The sequence below is a fragment of the Bison bison genome, unplaced genomic scaffold, assembly GCF_000754665.1.
Source record: "Bison bison bison isolate TAMUID 2011002044 unplaced genomic scaffold, Bison_UMD1.0 scf7180017864384, whole genome shotgun sequence".
Classification (NCBI taxonomy): domain Eukaryota; kingdom Metazoa; phylum Chordata; class Mammalia; order Artiodactyla; family Bovidae; genus Bison; species Bison bison.
In genome coordinates this window covers 12,900,267-12,922,629 of record NW_011494956.1, presented here as the reverse complement: position 1 = coordinate 12,922,629, position 22,363 = coordinate 12,900,267, and the positions used below count along the sequence as shown (strand labels likewise).

Here is a 22,363-nt window from a genome sequence, read left to right as displayed (position 1 = left end):
GTTGGAGACCCCAATCCGCATGAGCGTCCTCTCGGTGAGTGACCCGCCGCAGCCGCTCGCTTGCCCGCGCGGGAGCTCGGGCCCAGCCCGCGCCATTCACCACCAACGCCGTCTGCCTCTTGGGCACCACCCCTTGGGGTGGCCTCTGGCTCAGCTCTGGGCCGGGGAGTGAGAGAGGGTGGGCGGGCGGGATAGACTGGATCCCAGCCGAGCTCGAGACGTCTCCAACTCCCGGAGCGCTCACCGGTGCCGGTTCTCAGGACGGCGTCCGGCGGGCGGGGTGGTTGGGCATACGGGCAGCTGGCCCAGCGGCGCGGCTTGGGCTTTGCCAGTTGTTCACCGAGCCCTCCTCTTAGCGATGCCGGTTCCCCGGGGCCGAGCACTCTGCTCCGTGAGGCGCCGGGCTTGCCGCTGACCTGGAGATGAGTGCCCACTTAGCCACCCCTCCCCCCGGCCGCTGTGGCAAAAAGAGATGGAGGGTTCTTGGCCCCCACAGGCTTGGAGCTACCACGCCAGATCTGTGTGGCTTCTATCTCTTCCCAGCACCTGGTCACGGGCTGGAGCTGCTTGCTTCTTGGCAACGGGGATTTCATATCAGTTGCAACGTCTCCTAGTGTGTGTAGTTCTTTAAGCTCCCTTTCTCCGCTCTGCTGTGGAGGTCTCAGCCCTGTGAGTCTGAAGGAACCTGTGCCTGGCATTCCTTTTTCCTTCAAGGGGAGTCAAATGTTTAAAAAAAGGAATGTATTGACATGCCAGAAAGCAAACCTAGTTTGCTTGTTGAAGTTTAAAAATAAAACCAGAACGCGACTTTCATCGTGTACTGTGTTGCTCTTGAGGGAACCAGGACCAGGGGTGAAAGTTACTAGAAGGTACCTTAGAAGGGTTTTGCAACAAATGAGAGCTGTGCAACTGAGAAAAGTCAGTTTAGCAGAGGCCCATTTGTTGTAGTTGGAAACCAGCCGGCAAAGACTGGTTGACCATCTTTTGGATTTGTCGTGGAAGTCAATCCGAGGTTGAGAGGGTGGCTGGATTGTGGATGACTTGTCAGGTTCCGTGAGTCTGTGGCTTCAACTGGTTTCTTTTCTCTTCGGTGACTTCTCCCATAAACACACTCACCTATCTTAGCAGTTAGCACGTTTGCAACAATTCGCTTTAGAGCACTGTTGCAGTTAGAACATTGTTGCAGTTACAGAATTGTGGTATATTCTACCTTGATAATTTTTTTGTAAGGAGGGAAGCCGTACAGAAATATTTTCTCTGATCCATTTTAGTAATCCCTTTAAAAATTTTTTTAACTGTGACTGGGGAAATAATGTTCACCTAAGCATTGAATTTAAATTCAGTTACCACACCTCTGACTGACACCTAGGAACATTTTATGGGCGAACAGGCCAATGACTTTTCCGTCATTATGCTGTTGTTTTTAAGTCGCTTTTCTCAATTCCCTTTAATTATTCTCATTTATCCTTAACTTCACTTGAAGCGTCTTTATTTTTGTACGTTTTCAACTCATGTAGCGTACAGTTGAATTTTTTGTTTTGTTTTGTTTTCACTCCCTTAGTAATATTTCCTATTAAACTTTGTGCAAAAACTTCTTGAAGAGTGTTCTGTACTTCTAGTTGGGATTTGCTTTAGCCCCAGTCTCACTGGGCCTCTCTTCCCCTCCACCTCCAACCACCTGTTGTTGTTGTTGTTGTTGTTATTGTTGTTGTTTTAAGGTTTTCAGAGTCTCAGGGTCTGGTCTTTCAGTTCATCAGTTCTGGAGCCTTGGGAAATCGGAGCTTTGGATAAATGATTTAAACTGTCTAACCTTATTGATAATAATAATTTCAACTGAAGCCTGGATCTTTCAAAGTTCTACCTAGGGCACCACTTTTTGAAATACAAAATGCAGATGGAACAGGAATTAATAATCAAAAATTATCTTGAAAATAATTGACCCCTTTAATAGGCTACTTATTTTGCACAAGCTGTGTACAACACTGTTTAATGTATGCTTTAGGGAATGCACGATTGAGCTCAGCTATACCCTCAGGGAACTCACTGGTCTGAATGACTCCATAGCTTGAAAAACATAATTCACACCAGGGGCAGATCAAATGGTTTAGAGAATTTCCCTTCAAGGCCCTTTATATCTTCTCCTCTCTGGTGGCTCAGATGGTAAAGAAATCTACTTGCAATGCATGAGACCTGGGTTCGATCCCTGGGTTGGGAAGATCCCCTGGAGAAGGGAATGGCAACCCACTCCAATATTCTTGCCTGGAGAATTCCATAGACAAAGGAGCCTGGTGGGATACAGTCCATGGGGTCACAAAGAGTCAGACATAACTGAGCGACTAACCACAACCTCTCTGAGAGATCTCATTCATTCTAAAACGTTACCTGTAGTCAACTCACACATCTACATTGTCAGCCTTGACTGTCCTCCATCTGGTCTCATGTGTTCAGTTGTGTGGATGTTAGCCATCACTTCCAACAAAGCACATTCCTTCTCCTAAGAGAACTTAGTCCTGACTTCCCATTTCTGTTAATGGTACTGTATTTCATGGATCACTCACCATTAAACCGCTTGAATCATCTTTGACTCTTCCCTCTTTCATGCCCCTGAAGCTAATCAGTCCTTAAGTTCTTTTGGTTCTTCATTCTCAGTGTTTTGCACATCTGTCTGTTCCTGTGACCGTCTTCTCTTTCAGGACCTCATCATTTTATGCCTGCATTACCACAGTTCCTTGCCGTTTATTTTACTGCCTCTAATAGTTTTTACTGCCTCTAGTAGTCCAGTTCTCCACATTAATTTTCCTAGCACACAGGACACACAGTTTCCTTGTTTCAATTCTTCAGTGGATTCCTGTTGATGAAAGGATGCTATTCCTATTCAGCTTTGGATATAAGATTCTTTATCCTCTGCATGAACCTCCTATCCCATATAAAATGTCTTTCTCAAGTTAGAGTGATCTCGGATTCTTACAAACCTCAGTAGCCCTTGTCTGCCTGCCCATTTGCACACATGAATTCTAGCTTTATATGTAACATATTTTGAGCTTTTGTCATTTGCCGAGCATGGCATTGGGTTTGAGAATACAGTGGTGAACTGCACAGACTGTCTCTGCCTTTTTGGAGATGAGTCTAATGGGGGAGAGATGTCATAGATCAAAATGTCACAGAGGTCTTTGTGAACGATGATTAGTGTTACGAATGAAAAATATAGGATGCTGTACCAGCATGTAATAGAGGAATGTGTTCAAATATAGAGGTCAGTGAGCTAGGAAAGGTTTCCCTGAAGGAGTGACAATGAGCTAATAGTTCAAGGACAAGTAAGAACTAACTAGAAAAACAAGAGCATTCCAGGCAAGCTGGAATCCAGCTGAAATTAAGATTGAAATCAAGCTGGAATCAAGATTGCCAGGAGAAATATCAATAACCTCAGATACGCAGATGACATCACCTCCCTGATAGCTCAGTTGGTAAAGAATCCACCTGCAATGCAGGAGACCCGGGTTCAATTCCCGGGTTGGGAAGATCCACTGGAGAAGGGATAGGCTACCCACCCAGTATTCTTGGGCTTCCCTTGTGGCTCAGCTGGTAAAGAATCTGCCTGCAATGCTGGAGACCTGGGTTCGATCTCTGGGTTGGGAAGATCCCCTGGAGAAAGGAAAGGCTACCCACTCCAGTATTCTGGCCTGGAGAATTCTATGTCATGGGGTCATAAAGTGTCAGACATGACTGAGTGACTTTCACTTTATGGCAGAAAGCAAAGAAGAGCTAAAGAGGCTCTTGATGAAAGTGAAAGAGAGTGAAAGAGTTGGCTTAAAACTCAACATCCAAAAAACTAAGATTACTTTATGATGAATAGATGGGAAAACAATGGAAACAGTGACAAATTTTATTTTCTTGGGCTCCAGAATCACTGCAGATGGTGACAGCCATGAAATTAAAAGACACTTGTTTCTTTGAAGAAAAGCTATGACCAACCGAGACAGCATATTAAAAAGCAGAGACATTACTTTGCCAACAAAGGTTGTCTAGTCAAAACTATGGTTTTTCCAGTAGTCATGTATGGATGTGAGAGTTGGACTATAAAGAAAGCTGAGTGTTGAATAATTGATGCTTTTAAACTGTGGTATTGGAGAAACTCTTGAGAGTCCCTTGGACAGCAAGATCAAACCAGTCAATCCTAAAGGAAATGAGTCCTGAATATTCATTGGAAGGACTGATGCTGAAGCTGAAACTCCAGTACTTTGGCCACCTGATGCAAAGAACTGACCCATTAGAAAAGACCCTGATGCTGGGAAAGAGTGAAGGGAAGGGGGTGACAGAGGATGAGATGGTTGGATGGCATCACCGACTCGATGGACATGAGTTTGAGTAAGTTCCGGGAATTGGTGATGGACAGGGAGGCCTGGTGTGCTGCAGTCCACGGGGTCATAAAGAGTTGGACATGACTAAGCAACTGAACTGAACTGATTCCAGGCAAAGGAAACTTGTGTTGCAGAGGCCCTGAGGCTTTTAGTAATTATTCTGTTTTATCTTCTTAGAGAGTAAAGTAATTCAGAGGTAAATGCTGGACCTTTCCTTCTTTTTAATCTAGCTACTCTTTATAGATCTTCCCTGGTGTCTCAGACAGTGAAGAATCTGACGGCAATGCTGGACACCCAGGTTCGATCCCTGGGTGGGGAAGATCCCCTGGAGGAGGGCATGGCACTCCAGTAATTCTTGCCTGGAGAACCTGCACAAAGGAACCTGGCAGGCTACAGTCAATGTGGTGGCAAAGAGTTGGACACAACTGAGCCACTAACACACTTTCACTCTTTATAACACTATGTTTTTTGTATGCTAGATTCTCAATAAATATTTGATTGAACTGTGTATTTGGAGGAATTGGAGGAAATCTCCAGGTGTCTTTCTTGGTCATAGCCATGATCACCCTATCCCTCTTTCGTTTGCATTTAGCATTACAATGTCACTGTTTTCAACACATTTATACATTTTCCCAAACTTTTGGGTGATTTTACATTGATTGCATTTTTTAAAAGTTTTTATTTTGAGATAGCTACAGATTCACAGGAAGTCGCAAAGAAAGTACAAAGAGATCGTTATGTATACTATGCCCAGTTCCCCCTTTTGGTCACATTTTATTTAACTATTATATAATATCAAAACCACATAACCGTTATTGGTATAAATATGTATGTACCTCTCTATCATGTTATCACATGTGTATATTTGTGTAACAACATGGTCAAGATCTCCCTCATGCTACTTTTTTGCAGTCACACCTTCCTACTCCCCCACACCTGGTATCTCTAACCCTGGGCAACAATTAATCTCTTCTCCATCTCTGTGGTTTTGTCATTTTTCTATAGTGTTACATAAGTGGAGTCATATGGCGTGTGACCTTTTGAGATTGGGTTTTGTCGTTCAACATAATGCCCTGGAGATCCATCTAAGCTGTTGTAGATGTGTCAATAGTTTCTTCCTTTTAATTGCTGAGTAGTATCCCATGATATGGATTTATGATATGGATGTCTGAAAGATAGTTTGCTTAACTGTTCTCCTATTAGAAATTTCGGTTGTTGCAGTTTTTGGCTGTTAAAGCCTGCAATGAACAAACAGGTACAGGCTTTTCCGTGGACATAACTTTTTGTATCTCTGAGATAAATGCCCAGTAGCGCAATTTTAGGTTCTGTGGTCAATGTATGTTTAGTTCTTAAACTGACAAACTTTTCCAGAGTGACTGTACCATTTTACATTCCCACCAGTAACATAGGAAAGACCCAGTTTCTTTGTATGATCACTAGCATTTGGCATTAGTTTTTATTTTAGCTGTTCTAATAGATGTATAGTGATATCTCATCATGGTCTTAATATACATTTTTAGTAATATTTTCATTACTTGCCATTTGTATTTTATTGAAATATGAATAAAATATTTTAGTGAAGTATTTTTTCATGTCCTTTTGCACACTTTCTAATTGGACTATTTGGTTTTTGACCGTAGGGTTTTGAAAGTTCTTTGTATATTCTAGATATGAGTACTTGGTCAGATAGATACTTCAAGAATATTTTCTCCCAGTGTGTAGCTTATCTTTTCATCCTCTTAAACATAGTTTAGAAAATGAACTTTGATCTCAATTTCACACCAGAAATTAATTCAAAATGGATCATAGATTTAATTGTAAAATATAAAATAAAACTTCTAGAATAAACAGAAAATTTCCAGAACCTTGGGTTTGGTAACAAATTCTTAGATATAACATCAAAAGCATGATCCGTTTTTTTTTAATTGATAACTGGACTTAAAATGAAATTTATGCTTTTTGAAAGACCCCGTTAAGAGGATGATTACACTTTGGTCACTTTGTAATGGTTTGAGAGACAAAATGATAAAATACCTTTGAATCATAATGTAGGCTGCAGAGACAGCTAAGACCTTCCTTACATTCTTTTTCCAGTGCCATTATGCCTATTTGACAAGCAGCTATTTGAACTGTATAGGATATTCCAAGTCTGGATATTCCTTGATTTTGTTCTGTTCTTGACGATTATAAACATTAGTTGGTCTTAAAGTGCATAGTGATTTACTTTTTTACATGGACAACTGACAAGAGTTTTAAAAAGTTGTTCTTTTCTGTGAAGTTAAGCCCAACCATCCTATAAGTATGAATTTGGTCTCTCTTGGTTTTTAGTAGCAAATGCAAAGTAAAATCTCGTAAGCTCATTTTAAAGTTTTCTCTTTGTTTACAAAACACCTGTGAAGACAGGGTATGTCAGGAGTTGGTGCTAAAAGAAAATCAGTATGAACTTCCTAATCTTTAATGGGAATGTGTGAAGAACCGAAGATGCTCATTGTATGTTTCTGGACATCTTGCTATCTTTTTAAGGAAAGATTGCCACCTGAATTCAGACATCAAATGGTCAAGAAGTCATTTATGCTTTACCAAGAATTAGGTAGGGTCTTCCAGTTTCACTTGGAGATCTGGTCTTATTTCCTCCCATTCTTACCAAGAATTTTTAAAGTAGTGCCAAGAGCCAGGAATTTCAGTTACTTTGATTTTTATCTTTTTGATTTCGACAGTTGTTTTGCAGTGCTGTGTATCGTGTTGGCTTCTAAGTAAAGGTATGGAATTATTGACAAAGAAGGATTTCTGTTATTATCTGGAAATTGGAGAACACCTACCCTCACTGAGCAGTAGTGCTGTGATCCTTAGGACTGTTTAGATAGGAATGAAAAGTATTCCAAATAAGAGCTGTTTTGCAGAAACAGCTCCCACTTGTCACTTCGGTAAAAGAAAACTGTTTTGATCTCATTTCATAAACTCAGAAGAATAAAGAATTAGCTGCATTCTCTGGTATAGTCATAAAAAAGTTATTGGGGGAGGGGAATGATGAGACAGAGTTGTGCTTTCTATTAAAAATGAAAAGTTCAGATTCCAGCCTGTAGAATCTATTAATATTTGGAAGTCTTTACCACCTGCAAAATGATTACAGAATACACAATTCTTTTGTTTCAGGAAGAATTTATTAGGCTTTCAATAAGTTGTAAGACATGACTGATTGAATAAGGGGAATGAAGAAAAGGAGAGTCATAATCATGATCAAGTATGATTGGCAAGATTTTTAGCTTTATATCTAGGTGGTATCCTCTACTGATATGGTGAGGATTAGAAGCAGAACATGTTAGACGAAAGTGAAAGTGAAACTCTCTCAGTCTCATCCGACTCTTTGCGACCCCATAGACTATACAGTCCATGGAAGCCAGAATACTGCAGTGAGTAGCTGTTCCCTTCTCCAGGGAATCTTCCCAACCCAGGGATCAAACCCAGGTCTCCCACATTACAGATGAATTCTTTGCCAGCTGAGTCACCGGGGAAGCCCAAGAATACTGGAATGGGTAGCCTTTCCCTTTTCCAGCAGATCGTCCCAACCTAGGAATCGAACCAGGGTCTCCTGCACTGTAGGCAGATTCTTTACCAGCTGAGCTACCAGGGAAGCCTGTGTTAGAGGAATAAGGAAGAAAAATGAGTTTCATTTTGGACATGCTGCGTTTTCTGGAAATTCATTTAGAGGTGTCCAATAGGCAGTTGGATATTCTGGAATGTTTTCCACAGCACCAGGCAGTTTTCTCTAGTCCTCTGTGGATATCAGCTGGGTGCCCTACAGTTTAGCTCAGTTCTGATACTGTTTACTTGAAAATAGTATTTGATTCCACAGGTTAAGTCCTGTAAGACTGACCCTGCTTCAGACAGCAGTTGCAAGTCCACATTGTTATCCTGTCCTCTGACTGACCAGATATAATCAAGGGATTGTACTACTCCCTTCTTGGATTCAGTTATTTGTCAGAATGGTTCACAAAACTCAGCAAAACATTTACTTATGTTTACCAGTTTATTTTAAAGGATAGATGAATAGCCAGGTGAAGAGGTACATAGGTCAAGATCTAGAAAGGTCCCAAGTTCAGGAACTTCTGTCCCTGTGGAACTGGGGTGCAAAATCTTCCTGGCCTGTGGATCCATTCACCTACCTGGAAACTCATCACATTTTATTTAGGAATGTTTATAGAGCTTTAATCTCCAGCCTCCCTCTCTCCCATTTCCCAGAGGTTGGTGGCTGGGACTGAAAGTTCCAGCCCTGTAATCACTTGGTCTTTCTGGTAACCAGTCCCAACTTGAGGCTGTCTAGGGCCCCAGCCTGATTATTCATTAGCATAAGCTCTTGAAAGGGATGCCTTATGAATAAGTAAAGATACTCATATAACGCAGGAAACTTTTCAAGAGTTTCAGGAGCTTTGTGCCAGGAACTGGAAGAAAGACTGAATATACTAGGCTGACCAAAAAGTTCATTCAGGAATGGAAAACCTGAATGAACTTTTCGGTTAACCCATTCTTTATTAAACTACAGATATAAAGGTTTATGATTACAGCCATGAAATTAAAAGATGCTTACTCCTTGGAAGGAAAGTTATGACCAACCTAGATAACATATTCAAAAGCAGAGACATTACTTTGCCAACAAAAGTCTGTCTAGTCAAGGCTATGGTTTTTCCAGTAGTCATGTATAGATGTGAGAGTTGGACTGTGAAGAAAGCTGAGCGCTGAAGAATTGATGCTTTTGAACTGTGGTGTTGAAGAAGACTCTTGAGAGTGCCTTGAACTGCCAGGAGATCCAACCGTTAGTCCATTCTGAAGGAGATCAGCCCTGGGATTTCTTTGGAAGGAATGATGCTAAAGCTGAAACTCCAGTACTTTGGCCACCTCATGTGAAGAGTTGATTCATTGGTAAAGACTCTGATGCTGGGAGGGATTGGGGGCAGGAGGAGAAGGGGACGACAGAGGATGAGATGGCTGGATGGCATCACCTACTCGATGGACGTGAGTTTGAGTGAACTCCGGGAGTTGGTGATGGACAGGGAGGCCTGGCATGCTGCAGTTCATGGAGTCGCAAAGAGTTGGACATGACTGAGCAACTGAACTGAACTGATAAAGGTCTAATGGGCTTTCCAGGTGGCACAGTGGTAAAGAATCTGCCTCCCAATGCAGGCCATGCAGGAGACATGGGTTTGATCCCTGGGTTGGAAAGATTCCCTGGAGAAGAAAATGGCAACCAAGTCCAATATTCTTGCTGGGAAAATTCTGTGGACAGATGAGCTTGGCAGGCTACAGTTCATGTGGTCATGAAGAGTTGGACATGATTGAGTGATTGAACATACATAAAGGTCTAGTGCTTACACCTGGGGAGATGATTATTATTGGGAATCATCAGTACATTGATCTATGGATCCTAGCCTCTTAGGTTTAAGAGGCTCAACACCATCTTCCCCAGAAAAACATGCATCTGCCTAAAGAATCACATAATTTCAAGAGGCTCATAAATTCCCTGAAACCCACACAAAAATCTTGAGTTAACAGTTCCTATTCTTTATTCATTCCAGTCAGTCAGAAAAACATATCACAAAATTTAAAACTCATCTAAAATAATTTTAGAATGGTAACAAATTATAATACAAGGTTTTAAAAGTCATGTAAGGTACCATGTGGGAGACTTGGCTCTGAAGAACTATAATCTTTTTCCCAGAATATACCAGTGATCTTCCCCAAGGTGTACTGTATCTACAGAAAGGACTTTGTTGTAGCAGACCTGGGAGACAGAGCTAAGTGAGAAATTTCAGTAGGACAAAGTAAGGTCTGCTGCTGCTGCTGCTGTTAAGTCACTTCAGTCGTGTCCGACTCTGTGCGACCCCATAGACAGCAGCCCACCAGGCTCCCCCGTCCCTGGGATTCTCTAGGCATGAACACTGGAGTGAGTTGCCATTTCCTTCTCCAATGCATAAAAGTGAAAGTGAAGTCGCTCAGTTGTGTCCGACTCTTCACGACCCCATGGACTGCAGCCTACTAGGCTCCTCCGTCCATGGGATTTTCCAGGCAAGAGTACTGGAGTGGGGTGCCATCGCCTTCTCCGTAAGTAAGGCCTGGACACAGGCAAAGTGGAATAGATTGAAATTACAAGTGGCTCATGATATTGGCATAATAGTCACAGACCTCAATGTGGATGATGGTCAGGCAGATCCTGAGTGGTACTATGATCCAAAAGTTAACACACCAATTGCTGGAAGAGACAGACTGAGTATGGGTCAAGCACCATGGATAGCTCCAAGGCAAAGGTATTTACTGCCTCTAAAACTGAAACAAAGAAAGCCCTTTTCCCCCCCCTTTTTTAAATAAGGAGACAGGTAGCCTGTCTGGACTGTGTCACTTCTGAGGTGTACCATGAAAGATGGTACCCTGGATCTCTACGTCATTACATGACTGTAGTCTTGAAGAATAATTCAAACTATTTTTATGGTCTAGGACAATATCACACCCATGTCTGAGTAGCCTCATTCTGTTATGTCAGGATTGAGAAGTCAACATTTCAGTGCACCCTAGTGGATTTCCTGGGCTATCTTAACATTTTAGAAGGCATCTAAATAAACCTTTGCCAACCCAGAGAATGTCTCAATCTCTGTAAAACTCCTCACAACCCTTGTCACTCCAATGAGAAGGTTCTTGCTCCCTTGAACTTCCAGATTCTCCTGTTTGGCACCATAAATCCTCACATGATTCATTTATTCTATCCAGAGGGATCTCTTTTTGGCCCTCAGTCTTCAGACATTTTTGTCTACATTGAAGAGTAAATGAATATAATTTAATAGTGAGAAGGAATCTTAAAAATCATCTAGACTCAAATATGTAAAGAAATCTGAGTGCTGAAGAATTGATGCTTTTGAACTGTGGTGTTGAAGAAGACTCTTGAGAGTCCCTTGGACTGCATGGAGATCCAACCAGTTCATCCTGAGGAAATCAGTCCTAAATATTCATTGGAAGGACTGATGCTGAATCTGAAACTCCAGTACTTTGGCCACCTGGTGCAAAGAACTGACTCACTAGAAAAGACCCTGATGCTGGGAAAGATTGAAGGCGGGAGGAGAAGGGGACAACAGAGGATGAGATGGTTGGGTGGCATCACCGACTCAATGGACATGAGTTTGAGTAAGCTCCGGGAGTTGGTGATGGGTAGGGAAGCCTGGTGTACTGGAGTCCATGGGGTCACAGAGTTGGACACGACTGAGCGACTGAACTGAACTGAGCTGTTCAAATAGCTGTTTGTGATTTGTACCATACTTTAAAAAGATAAACATTGCAGTATGCATATTAAATTGCTTCCAGTTCTTCAGACCACCTATATGCAAGAGCTGTAATAATATTTTATTACATTAGAAACTCACTACAGAAAAAGTGGGCTTTTTTGGTAGCTCAGACGGTAAAGCGTCTGCCTACAATGCAGGAGAGAAGGAAATGGCACCCCACTCCAGTACTTTTGCCTGGAAAATCCCATGGATGGAGGAGCCTGGTAGGCTACAGTCCATGGGGTCACAAAGAGTCGGACACGACTAAGTGACTTCACTTTCACAGAAAAAGTAGAGGCTGTTCTTCATATTTCTTTTAAACTGTCATCTGATTTTCCTGTTGTGAAAAAGAATCCTCTTTGTGTGAGTAAAATTATGGAGTCTTGGTGTGAAAGAAGCTTGCAGACAGTCTTTAGTTTGTCCTAGTCACTTTCTTATTGGGAAAAACTGAGAACCAGAGAGGTTGACCTGTCCACTGTCATATACTATCATCTATAAAGTGTCAGAGTCAGGTTTCCAAACATGTAATTAGAAAAATATTTTTTGTGTGCACGACCTTACATTTTAGTATTTTATTTGCAGACTTTCTGTGAGTACTGACTTATTTGCTAATTATTTTAAAATAAGTTCTTTTAACATGTAAAATCTGATTTTCAGTCTTAATCATTTACTAAGAGGGAGCCTGGTTGGCTTCCATCTATGGGATTGCACAGAGTCGGACACAGCTGAAGCAACTTAGCAGCAGCAGCAGCAGGCTGCCTCTTATCCAAGTATGTTAAGTTAACAATTACATATTTAAGTATTTTCATGATTGTGTTTATGAGATTGAAACAGATTAAATTCTAGGAATTTTGGTTGTCATAAATACGTTATATTCTATGCAGATGGGATCTGGCCAGACTCAAGTGCCATTTTATAAACTTTGAAAGTTGCTAGAGACTGCAGAAAAGGGCTTTGGTGAATTTTGGGAGGGAGGATGCTTCAAACTTCTAGAATCACCAAAGAATGAATCCCATGATTTTTTAAAAAGTAAAGATAAAAGTAGTTTAAAAAATACTATGTGATAGGTCTGCAAAAATTGAATGAGAACCTGATTGAGTCTAATCAGGCTAAAAGTTTACTAGAATACAGAAAAGTAAAAGAAAAACCAAAATATGTATGAAATTTTGAGTTTACTTAGGCATTTTCTTCTAATTTTTCTTCCTTTTGGAGGCAGGTGGGAATTTTTTAATACACAGGAGGGTATGATAGCTGCAAGGAAAAGGTCAGTCTTTGTTGATTGGAGCTGAAACTCCAATACTTTGGCCACCTGATTCGAAGAACTGTCTTATTTGAAAAGACCCTGATACTGGGACAGATTGAAGGCGGGAGGAGAAGGGGACGACAGAGGATGAGATGGTTGGATGGCATCACCTACTCGATGGACATGAGTTTGAGTAAACTCTGGGAGTTGGTGAAAGACAGGGAGGCCTGGTGTGCTGCAGTTCATGCGGTCGCAAAGAGTCAGGCACCACTGAGCAACTGAACTGAACTGAACTGTTGATATTATCCTTTTTTGTACTGTTTCAGAGGGAGGTAAATTTTACCCCATCAATATTAGGGAAAAAAATTCTCCAGCAGTTAGTTTTCTTTAATGGTGAAATTATGGCAGAGAAATACAGTGTCACTAGAACTCTTCAAGCAGCAATGAGGCAGTATTTAGGATATTGTGACTTTATCTCACCAGAACACAGTCAAAACATGGGGAAGGGGTGACATATGATTTGATAGTAAAGCACAGTTGAGTAAAATTTCAAAGTACCAGATTTCTGATGTTCTGGATTGTAACAGCCCGGATCTCTTTAGTGATACTATACAAACACATCAGGGACTTCCCAGGTGGTGCTAATGGTAAAGAACTCACCTGCCGATGCAGGAGACCTAAGAGACACTGGTTCGATCCCTGGGGTCGGGAAGATCCCCTGGGGAAGGGCATGGCAACCCACTCCAGGATTCTTCCCTGGAGAATCCCATGAACAGACGAGCCTGGCCGGCTACAGTCCATAGGGTCGCAAAGAGTCGGACACGAGTGAAGGGGCTTAGCACACATGCGTGCACAAACACATCAAGTTTTCTTGGACTTTAAAATGAATAATTGTGAATCTGTGACTGATCTAAGCAGTACAGTTATTTGGGAGTTCAGAAAATTGGGAAGCATTTGTTTGGACTGAGAGTTTTGGAGGCATCAGAAAATCAAATCTTGGTTTTAAATTGGGATGGAGAAGAGGATCTGAAGCTCGCAGTTGACTGGAATTTTAAGAACTGTTTCATTTAGTGATTCTCAACTCTACCAGACTCCACACCCTCTTCTTAAAACATATTTAGAAGCACCTCTTTGGCTCTTCTGAAGTGAAATTCATTAGTAACTGTTCTCACATGTAAATTTTTAAGGGTTGGCATGATGCCCCAGCTGTGTTAAGGGAGAAAGAGTAGGAAACTATGCCATTTAAATGAGTAAATACTCAGGTAATGGGAAGAAGTAATAAAGTAGTGCTGTGCTGTGCTAAGTCATGTCCTACTCTTGAGACCCCATGGACTGTAGCCCACCAGGCTCTTCTGTCCATGGGGATTCTCCAAGCAAGAATACTAGAGTGGGTGGCCATGTCCTCCTTCGGGGGATCTTCCCAACCCAGGGATCGAACGCAGGTCTTCCGCGTTGCAGTCAGATTCTTTACTGTCTGAACCACCAGGGAAGCCCAAGAATACTGGAGTGGGCAGCCTATCCCTTCTCCAGAAGAACTTCCTGACCCGGGAATCTAGCTGGGGTCTCCTGCATTGCAGGTGGATTCTTTATGAGCTGAGCTACCCAGGAAGCCAAATAAAGAGGTGATGTATTTGCAAGTAAGGTTAGTTTAGCTATAAATATGACTGTTGTATGACAGATTGATATAGGTATGATGTGATGGTTACCTAAATATAATAAATGATATTAATTTTAATGTGACTTTCTGAAACAAAAGGTACTTTTGGTAAAGTACCTAACAAGACAAAGTTCAAGTCCAACCTTTTCTATATTCTTTTGGGAATTGCATTTTTTGAAAATGTTATAATAAAAAGATGCTGAACATATATTGTGTTTGTATGTAAAATGGAGTTAGAGTCTAGGCTCAGGATATTAAAATAAAGTTTATTTTGCGACATGACTCTATAATGGAAAGTCTTTTGGAATGTGGGCCTGTTGTCCCTCTCACAGGACATGTAGCATCCTTGGTCCTTGCCCATTAGATATTAGTAGCATACACTGTCGTTCTGACAGTCCCAAATCACTTCCATAGATTTACAGAACGCATTTTAGGCAGTAGTGCTGTCCGTGTTGAGAACAGTTCTCTGGTGATGTGTGTGTATTAGTATGCCTTCCTCTTTCTCCTCTGCACTCCTCCCTTCCCCCAGCTTGTGAAGTGTATAGTATGAGATGGAAATAAAATGTGCTGTTAAACGTTTCCCCCCATAGCATGTATAGCCCTCTAATATCCGGCATCATTTATTTACTATGTTTATTGCTTTTTATCATACTCCCCTTGCTGAAATGTCAGTTCTGCAAAGGTGGGCTTTTTTTGGTCATTGCCTAGGCTGTGTAGTTGTTTAACTGTTGACTGAATTAAAGAGTACAACTTTAGCTTTCTTTTGTAGTCCCAAGTGTATGTTATAATCACGGTAGTACTAAACTGCATTTCTCAAACACACCACATTGCTTCAGAACTCTTGCGTGTGCTGTGGTCTCTACCTCAAGTCCTTGTCTTTTTTTCTTCCCTTTTCACCTAACAATAATATTAGTCTTTCAGATTAATCATCCTGCTGCTTAGATACCATCTCCCATTCCACCTCTAACTTCTGTACTTCAGTTAATTATATCCTCAACTTTCTTTTTATTTTGTGTTCATTTTTATGGTTATACTTATCCTCTGGTAGAAATAACAACTGTAACTTACTTACCTGTTTCCTTTCTGTGTTGAATGCCTTGAGGGTAAGGGACTGTAGCTTATCTCTGTTACCAGCACCTAGTAAATTAAAGATATTCACATGTTGAATTTCAGCATGAAATAGGTTTTAAATGAATCTTTGTAGAGCTCAGACATTCTGTTTTTGGGGTTGTATTCCTTTCATCTCTCCCCTAAACTAAGGTTTTCCCTGACAATGCCGAATGATCAACATTATGAATAATTTTATCTTGAAGTTCCTAGTAGTTTGTGGAATAATTGACATACTAAAGTTTGATTGGCAATAACCAGTTTAAAATTCATTTCTTAGGGGTCAGAATTCCCCATTGAGAATTAGAATATTTTAGTTTCTAAAGAACACATGAATTAAATGAGAAAATAGATATGAAACTGCTTTGTAAACTATAACTTGCTAAACAAGTATCAGGTATTATAAAAATATTTATATTCTGTCTACCTTTTCTTTCTGGGTTGGTTGTATGGGAACGAGAACACTAGAGATGACTACTCCTTGGAACTTCCCCAGTGGTTAAGACTCTGCACTGCACTGCAGTGCGTGCGGGTTTGATTTCTCTTTGGAGAACTAAGATCCTGTGTGCTGTGCACTGTGGCCAAAAAAAAAAGATTACTCCTTGACCTGTGTATTGCTATTCTTAACTGTGATCAAATATTTTCTGAGTCTGTTGTTATACCTGCAGTTATAATGAAAGTTAGTAATAAAAAGTGCACTAATGATTGCTTTTAATGATTCTTTTCTACATTTTTAAGTTTTTTAAAAATCTCAAGTAATGAAAGGTTAGAGTTTTAAGTTCAGCACTCAAATGCATACTTACTTCTTGCTAAGTGCTTAGTTTGCTCTGAGAATAAGGCTGTTATCAGGTGAGGACAGGTATCTTTCTGAATGTGCTATGCTTGGTCACTCAGTCATGTCTCACTCTTTGAGACCCTAGGGATCTCAAAGAGATCCTGCTACGCTCCTCTGTCCATGGGGATTCTCCAGGCAAGAATACTGGAGTGGGTTACCATGCCCTCCTGCAGAGGATTTTCCCAACCCAGGAATTGAACCCAGGTCTCCCACTTTGCAGGCAGATTCTTTACCATCTGAGCCACCAGGGAAGCCATCTGTCTGAATAATTAAGCTTTAACCATGAATATGAGTATCAGTACCCAAGAAGAGCATTTGTTACACTTCAAAAAAATATTTTTTTTAATTCAAAAATAGAATTTTCCTGAAATCAGTATTTGTATGGATCATACATACAAAACAGGAGTTTCTCCTGTAATACATGCAAATGTATTATCTCATTTGCTCCATACTCTGAACTATGCGGTGACATCACCATTTTATACTTGAAGACAACAGTCTCAAAATTTTGTTTTTGCCCTGAGTCGTCAAGTAGTAGAACTAGGTTTCAAACCCATCTTCTAATGCCGGATCATGTTTTCTATTCTACCACTCAGTGCCTGAATATGGTAGAAATAAAGAACATACTATTTTAATGAAATATACATAGAGCAAGATTTTAATGAAATGAAATTGATATTTTCTTATTAACGTTTAAGAAATGTTAATGAAGACAATGAGTTCACTGTTCATTGTCTAATAAACCCATTGTTTCATTTCAGGTTTTAAAACTTCAGTTGAACACATTTACTTCTAATCTTTGAGTTAAATCCCATTCAAGTCTAGGACTTAGTAATTTAGTATTCAAGACCTTCCCCAAAGAATTTTTTTCCCCCCTAAAGTTAGGGTTTTATTCACCCCAGCCATGGGTAGTTTATTCAGAAGGGCAAGTAGAGAATGTTCTAGTGTGCCTTTTCAGCATGTCTGACCAGTTTTCTGAGCTATCATTTTTTCCTCTTTTGTGCTACCAAAGAGGAATAAAAGGTAGGGTGAGCATATAGCCTGGTTTGTCTCCAACACTCTGCATTTATGCGTATTATCTGTGACAAGTGTTAATAGTGCTGTCTTTCAGTCCTAAAAGTATCCTGGTTTGGATGGTAAATTTGAATGTCTGTTCATTGTCTGTTTATTGTTATGTAACAAATTACCCCAAAACTTATCTGCTTAAAACATTTGTTATCTCAGTTTCTGTAGGTCAGGATTCAGATGTGGCTTAGCTAGTGCCTCTGCCCCAGAGTTCCTTGTGAGGTTGCAGTCAGGATATCAACAGGAGCACCTCTTCTCACCCGAAGACTGAATTGAGGGGCCCTACACTTCCAAGCTCACTCACAGGGTTTTTGGCAGGATTTAGTTCCACATGGGCTGTTGACCTGAGGGCCTCAGTTCCTTACTGGCTCTTGGCCAGGTGCTCCCCTTAGTTCCATGCCATGTGGACCTCTCCATGGGGCAGCTTGCAACAAGGCAGCTGGCTTTTGACAGAGGGAGGGACAGACAGACACAGACATGGACACACACAGAGGGAGAGCTCTGCAATGACATTATATCACTTCCGCTGCTTTCTTGCTAGAATCAAGTCACTATGACCAGTCTTCACTCAAGGGGAGACATCACACAGGACTTGAATTTGAGAAAGTGGGATCGCTGGGGCTATCTCAGAGACTGCCTGTCACCTTATAAAAGGGAAATTGCTTCCACATAATAGTTCTCCACAGTGGAATACAACTTGTTTCTGTCTTCCTTCAAAAAGAAATTTGTTTCAAGCGTCTCATCTTTCTTTAATGTTTAATACCTGTTCATACATGTGTACATTCAGCTCTACTTAGAATTAACACTAGTTCACAGATTTGGCATATATAAACTTTCCGCTTGAAGGGATCTGTGTACATATTCCCATAATTTGGAGGGGTGCTATTAAGCATAGAAATGGAACAGGTTTTTAATACATTTGCGGTGGCTTCTGAAGCTTTGAATGGGTAAAAGGAGTTTAGAGCTCGGTTTTGAGGGCTTACTAGGCCATTTGTTTGAAGCCTTGTGCCAAAAGGCAGAGGTCATAGTGTGACCCTGGCTAGCATTGCTCTCCTTCATGGGCACAGACTGTACCCTGAGCTTCAGCTGGCTCCCTGGCACATCTGCTCTCTTGGTGGGGAGGATGGAGCATCACTGTGTACAATCCCTTCCAGCTCCTGAAAGCTATAACTACAGTTGAAAGGGTATTGGTGTTTTGAAGTGAGGGTGAAGCCACTTCTTGAAAGGACAGATCATCAGAAACTCTAGCCTTTTGGCCTCTGTGGGAAGGAGGGAGGAAGGAACTCTAGTGCTTTTCATATTTCAGGAGTAAGTACGTGCCCAGATGAAACTGTCCCTCACCAAAATCCACACTGTTGCTGGCAAGAATGAAAGAGCCCCCAGGTTCTCTTCACCCCTGCCGACCCCAGTATCACAGCCACACTCATCCTTCCCTCCAGCTCATCAAGATTAAACTCTTATTCTCTGTTTACATTAACCTCCACAAGAAGCCCAGGACTCTAGGGTCCTTCCTCTTGCCCATGTATCTCCATTTACTTTTCTAGCCAGATTCCTTGCCTCTCTCCTTCTTTCATGGGATTTCCCTTGTCCTCAGCCTCTTCTCCAAACATTTCCCTCATCCTTCTGTTTTGACTGAAACTGAGCTTTTCACTTGTTGACATCCCTTTCCTCAGTTTTCTCCTGCAGTCTTCTCAGCTGGTGGCTCTTTTCTTTCCCATGTCCCTCATATCTCCAGGAGGTACAGGAGAGAATTGTTCTCATGGATCTTTTCAGACCCCTCTCTTCCCTTTTTCTGAATGTTCCAGCTCTGCATCTCACCAGACTCTACCTTGTTGTAGTCATCGATAGATCCCCTGGCTTCCCAGGTGGCACAGTGCTAAAGAATCCTCCTGCCCATGTAGGAGACACAGGAGATGTGGGTTTCATCCCTGGGTTGGGAAGATCCCCTGGAGAAGGGAATGGCTACCCCCTCCAGTATTCTTGCCTGGAAAATTCCATGGACAGAGGAGCCTGGTGGGCTACAGGTCATGGGGTTGCAAAGAGTCAGACACAACTGAGTGACTGAGTATGAGCATAGATCTTCTGGATCAGTCCCCCTCATTTCTTTTAAGATTTGAGCTCCTAGCTCGTGATCACTTTTTCCCTAGCACTATTTCTGTGGTAATTTATGCAAATTTCACTAACTATATAGATAATTTTTCTAAAATTCTAGACTTCTCCAGTGATCGTATCCTCTGTCCTACCTTGAGGTATTTGTCCTCATGGTTTTTTCCTAGACCTTGACGTTGATGTAATAACTAAATCCCTTCACTAACTAAAATCCCTTCATAATCTCAATTTTTCACATCCTGGCCACCACCTTCTGTCCTCCCTAACCATTCCTCCTACTACCCGAACACCTGCAACCCTTCTCAGTTCCCTTGTCACCTGCATTGTATTAATTCTACCACTCTTTCACTGGTCTTCAGGAGGCCTGTCATAATCACAATCTTGCATATACTCTCAACTCAGCTGACCTCTTCCTCTGGCTTTGTCATCCTTGCCTGGTGAAATTCCAGCTCTGATTAAACCCAGCTCTCTTATTCATGCCTACTTCTGTATATTTAAATGTAGTTGGAGAAAAACACAGCCGTGCTGACTGGTCTCACTTTAAATTCATAATCATGAGCCTCAGGAAGGTTAAGTGCTGCCTGGCAGCGCTGATATATTTTCTGGCCCATACAGTGTCTTATTCTCGTCTTTTTCTTCACCCACCCTCCCATCCATCCCCACCATTTTAACTTTAAAAAAATAGAAATAATCGGAGAGAATGTCCACAAGCTTTCACCACCATATCCACCTGATTAATTGCCTCTGGCTATTGTGGGGGCAGGAATCCTTCAGAAGAAATGGAGTAGCCATCATGGTCAACAAAAGAGTCCGAAATGCAGTACTTGGATGCAATCTCAAAAATGACAGAATGATCTCTGTTCGTTTCCAAGGCAAACCAATCAATATCACAGTGATCCAAGTCTATGCCCCAACCAGTAATGCTGAAGAAGCTGAAGTTGAACGGTTCTATGAAGACCTAGAAGACCTTTTAGAACTAACACCCAAAAAAGATGTCCTTTTCATTATAGGGGACTGGAATGCAAAAGTAGGAAGTCAAGAAACACCTGGAGTAACAGGCAAATTTGGCCTTGGAATACGGAATGAAGCAGGGCAAAGACTAATAGAGTTTTGCCAAGAAAATGCACTGGTCATAGCAAACACCTTGTTCCAACAACACAAGAGAAGACTCTATTCATGGACATCACCAGATGGTCAACACCGAAATCAGATTGATTATATTCTTTGCAGCCAAAGACGGAGAAGCTCTATACAGTCAGCAAAAACAAGACCAGGAGCTGACTGTGGCTCAGACCATGAACTCCTTATTGCAAAATTCAGACTTAAATTGAAGAAAGTAGGGAAAACCACTAGACCATTCAGGTATGACCTAAATCAAATCCCTTATGATTATACAGTGGAAGTGAGAAATAGATTTAAGGGCCTAGATCTGATAGATAGAGTGCCTGATGAACAATGGAATGAGGTTCGTGACATCGCACAGAAGACAGAGACCAAGACCATCCCCATGGTAAAGAAATGCACAAAAGCAAAATGGCTGTCTGGGGAGGCCTTACAAATAGCTGTGAAAAGAAGAGAAGTGAAAAGCAAAGGAGAAAAGGAAAGATATAAGTATCTGAATGCAGAGTTCCAAAAAATAGTAAGAAGAGATAAGAAAGCCTTCCTCAGCAATCAATGCAAAGAAATAGAGGAAAACAACAGAATGGGAAAGACTAGAGATCTCTTCAAGAAAATTAGAGATACCAAGGGAACATTTCATGCAAAGATGGGCTCGATAAAGGACAGAAATCCTATGGACTTAACAGAAGCAGAAGATATTAAGAAGAGGTGGCAAGAATACACAGAAGAACTGTACAAAAAAGATCTTCACGACCCAGATAATCATGATGGTGTGATCACTGACCTAGAGCCAGACATCCTGGAATGTGAAGTCAAGTGGGCCTTAGAAAGCATCACTATGAACAAAGCTAGTGGAGGTGATGGAATTCTAGTGGAGCTATTTCAAATCCTAAAAGATGATGCTGTGAAAGTGTTGCACTCAGTATGCCAGCAAATTTGGAAAACTCAGCAGTGGCCACAGGACTGGAAAGGTCATTCCAATCCCAAAGAAAGGCAATGCCAAAGAATGCTCAAACTACTGCACAATTGCACTCATCTCACACGCTAGTAAAATAATGCTCAAAATTCTCCAAGCTAGGCTTCAGCAATACATGAACCGTGAACTTCCTGATGTTCAAGCTGGTTTTAGAAAAGGCAGAGGAACCAGAGATCAAATTGCCAACATCTGCTGGATCATGGAAAAAGCAAGAGAATTCCCGAAAAACATCTATTTCTGCTTGATTGACTATGCCAAAGCCTTTGACTGTGTGGATCACAATAAACTGTGGAAAATTCTGAAAGAGATGGGAATACCAGACCCCCTGACCTGCCTCTTGAGAAATCTGAGGTATGCAGGTCAGGAAGCAACAGTTAGAACTGGACATGGAACAACAGACTGTTTCCAAATAGGAAAAGGAGTACGTCAAGGCTGTATATTGTCACCCTGCTTATTTAACTTATATGCAGAGTACATCATGAGAAATGCTGGACTGGAAGAAACACAAGCTGGAATCAAGATTGCCGGGAGAAATATCAATAACCTCAGATATGCAGATGACACCACCCTTATGGCAGAAAGGGAGAGGA

General features: G+C 41.4%; 1 protein-coding gene across 5 annotated transcripts in view; it reads left to right on the top strand.

The window, feature by feature from the left end:
* The first annotated feature begins 6 nt into the window (after positions 1 to 6).
* Positions 7 to 22,363, top strand: part of ARMC8 (armadillo repeat containing 8) — a 109,825-nt gene continuing 87,468 nt past the window's right edge. For all 5 annotated transcript variants that reach the window (XR_826901.1, XM_010858233.1, XM_010858232.1 and 2 more), the window contains exon 1: positions 7 to 34. Coding sequence is in view for 4 of the 5 variants with exons in the window: in XM_010858233.1 (XP_010856535.1) it covers positions 20 to 34 (15 nt within the window). In the remaining variant the exon portion in view is untranslated. The remainder of the gene's footprint in view (positions 35 to 22,363) is intronic.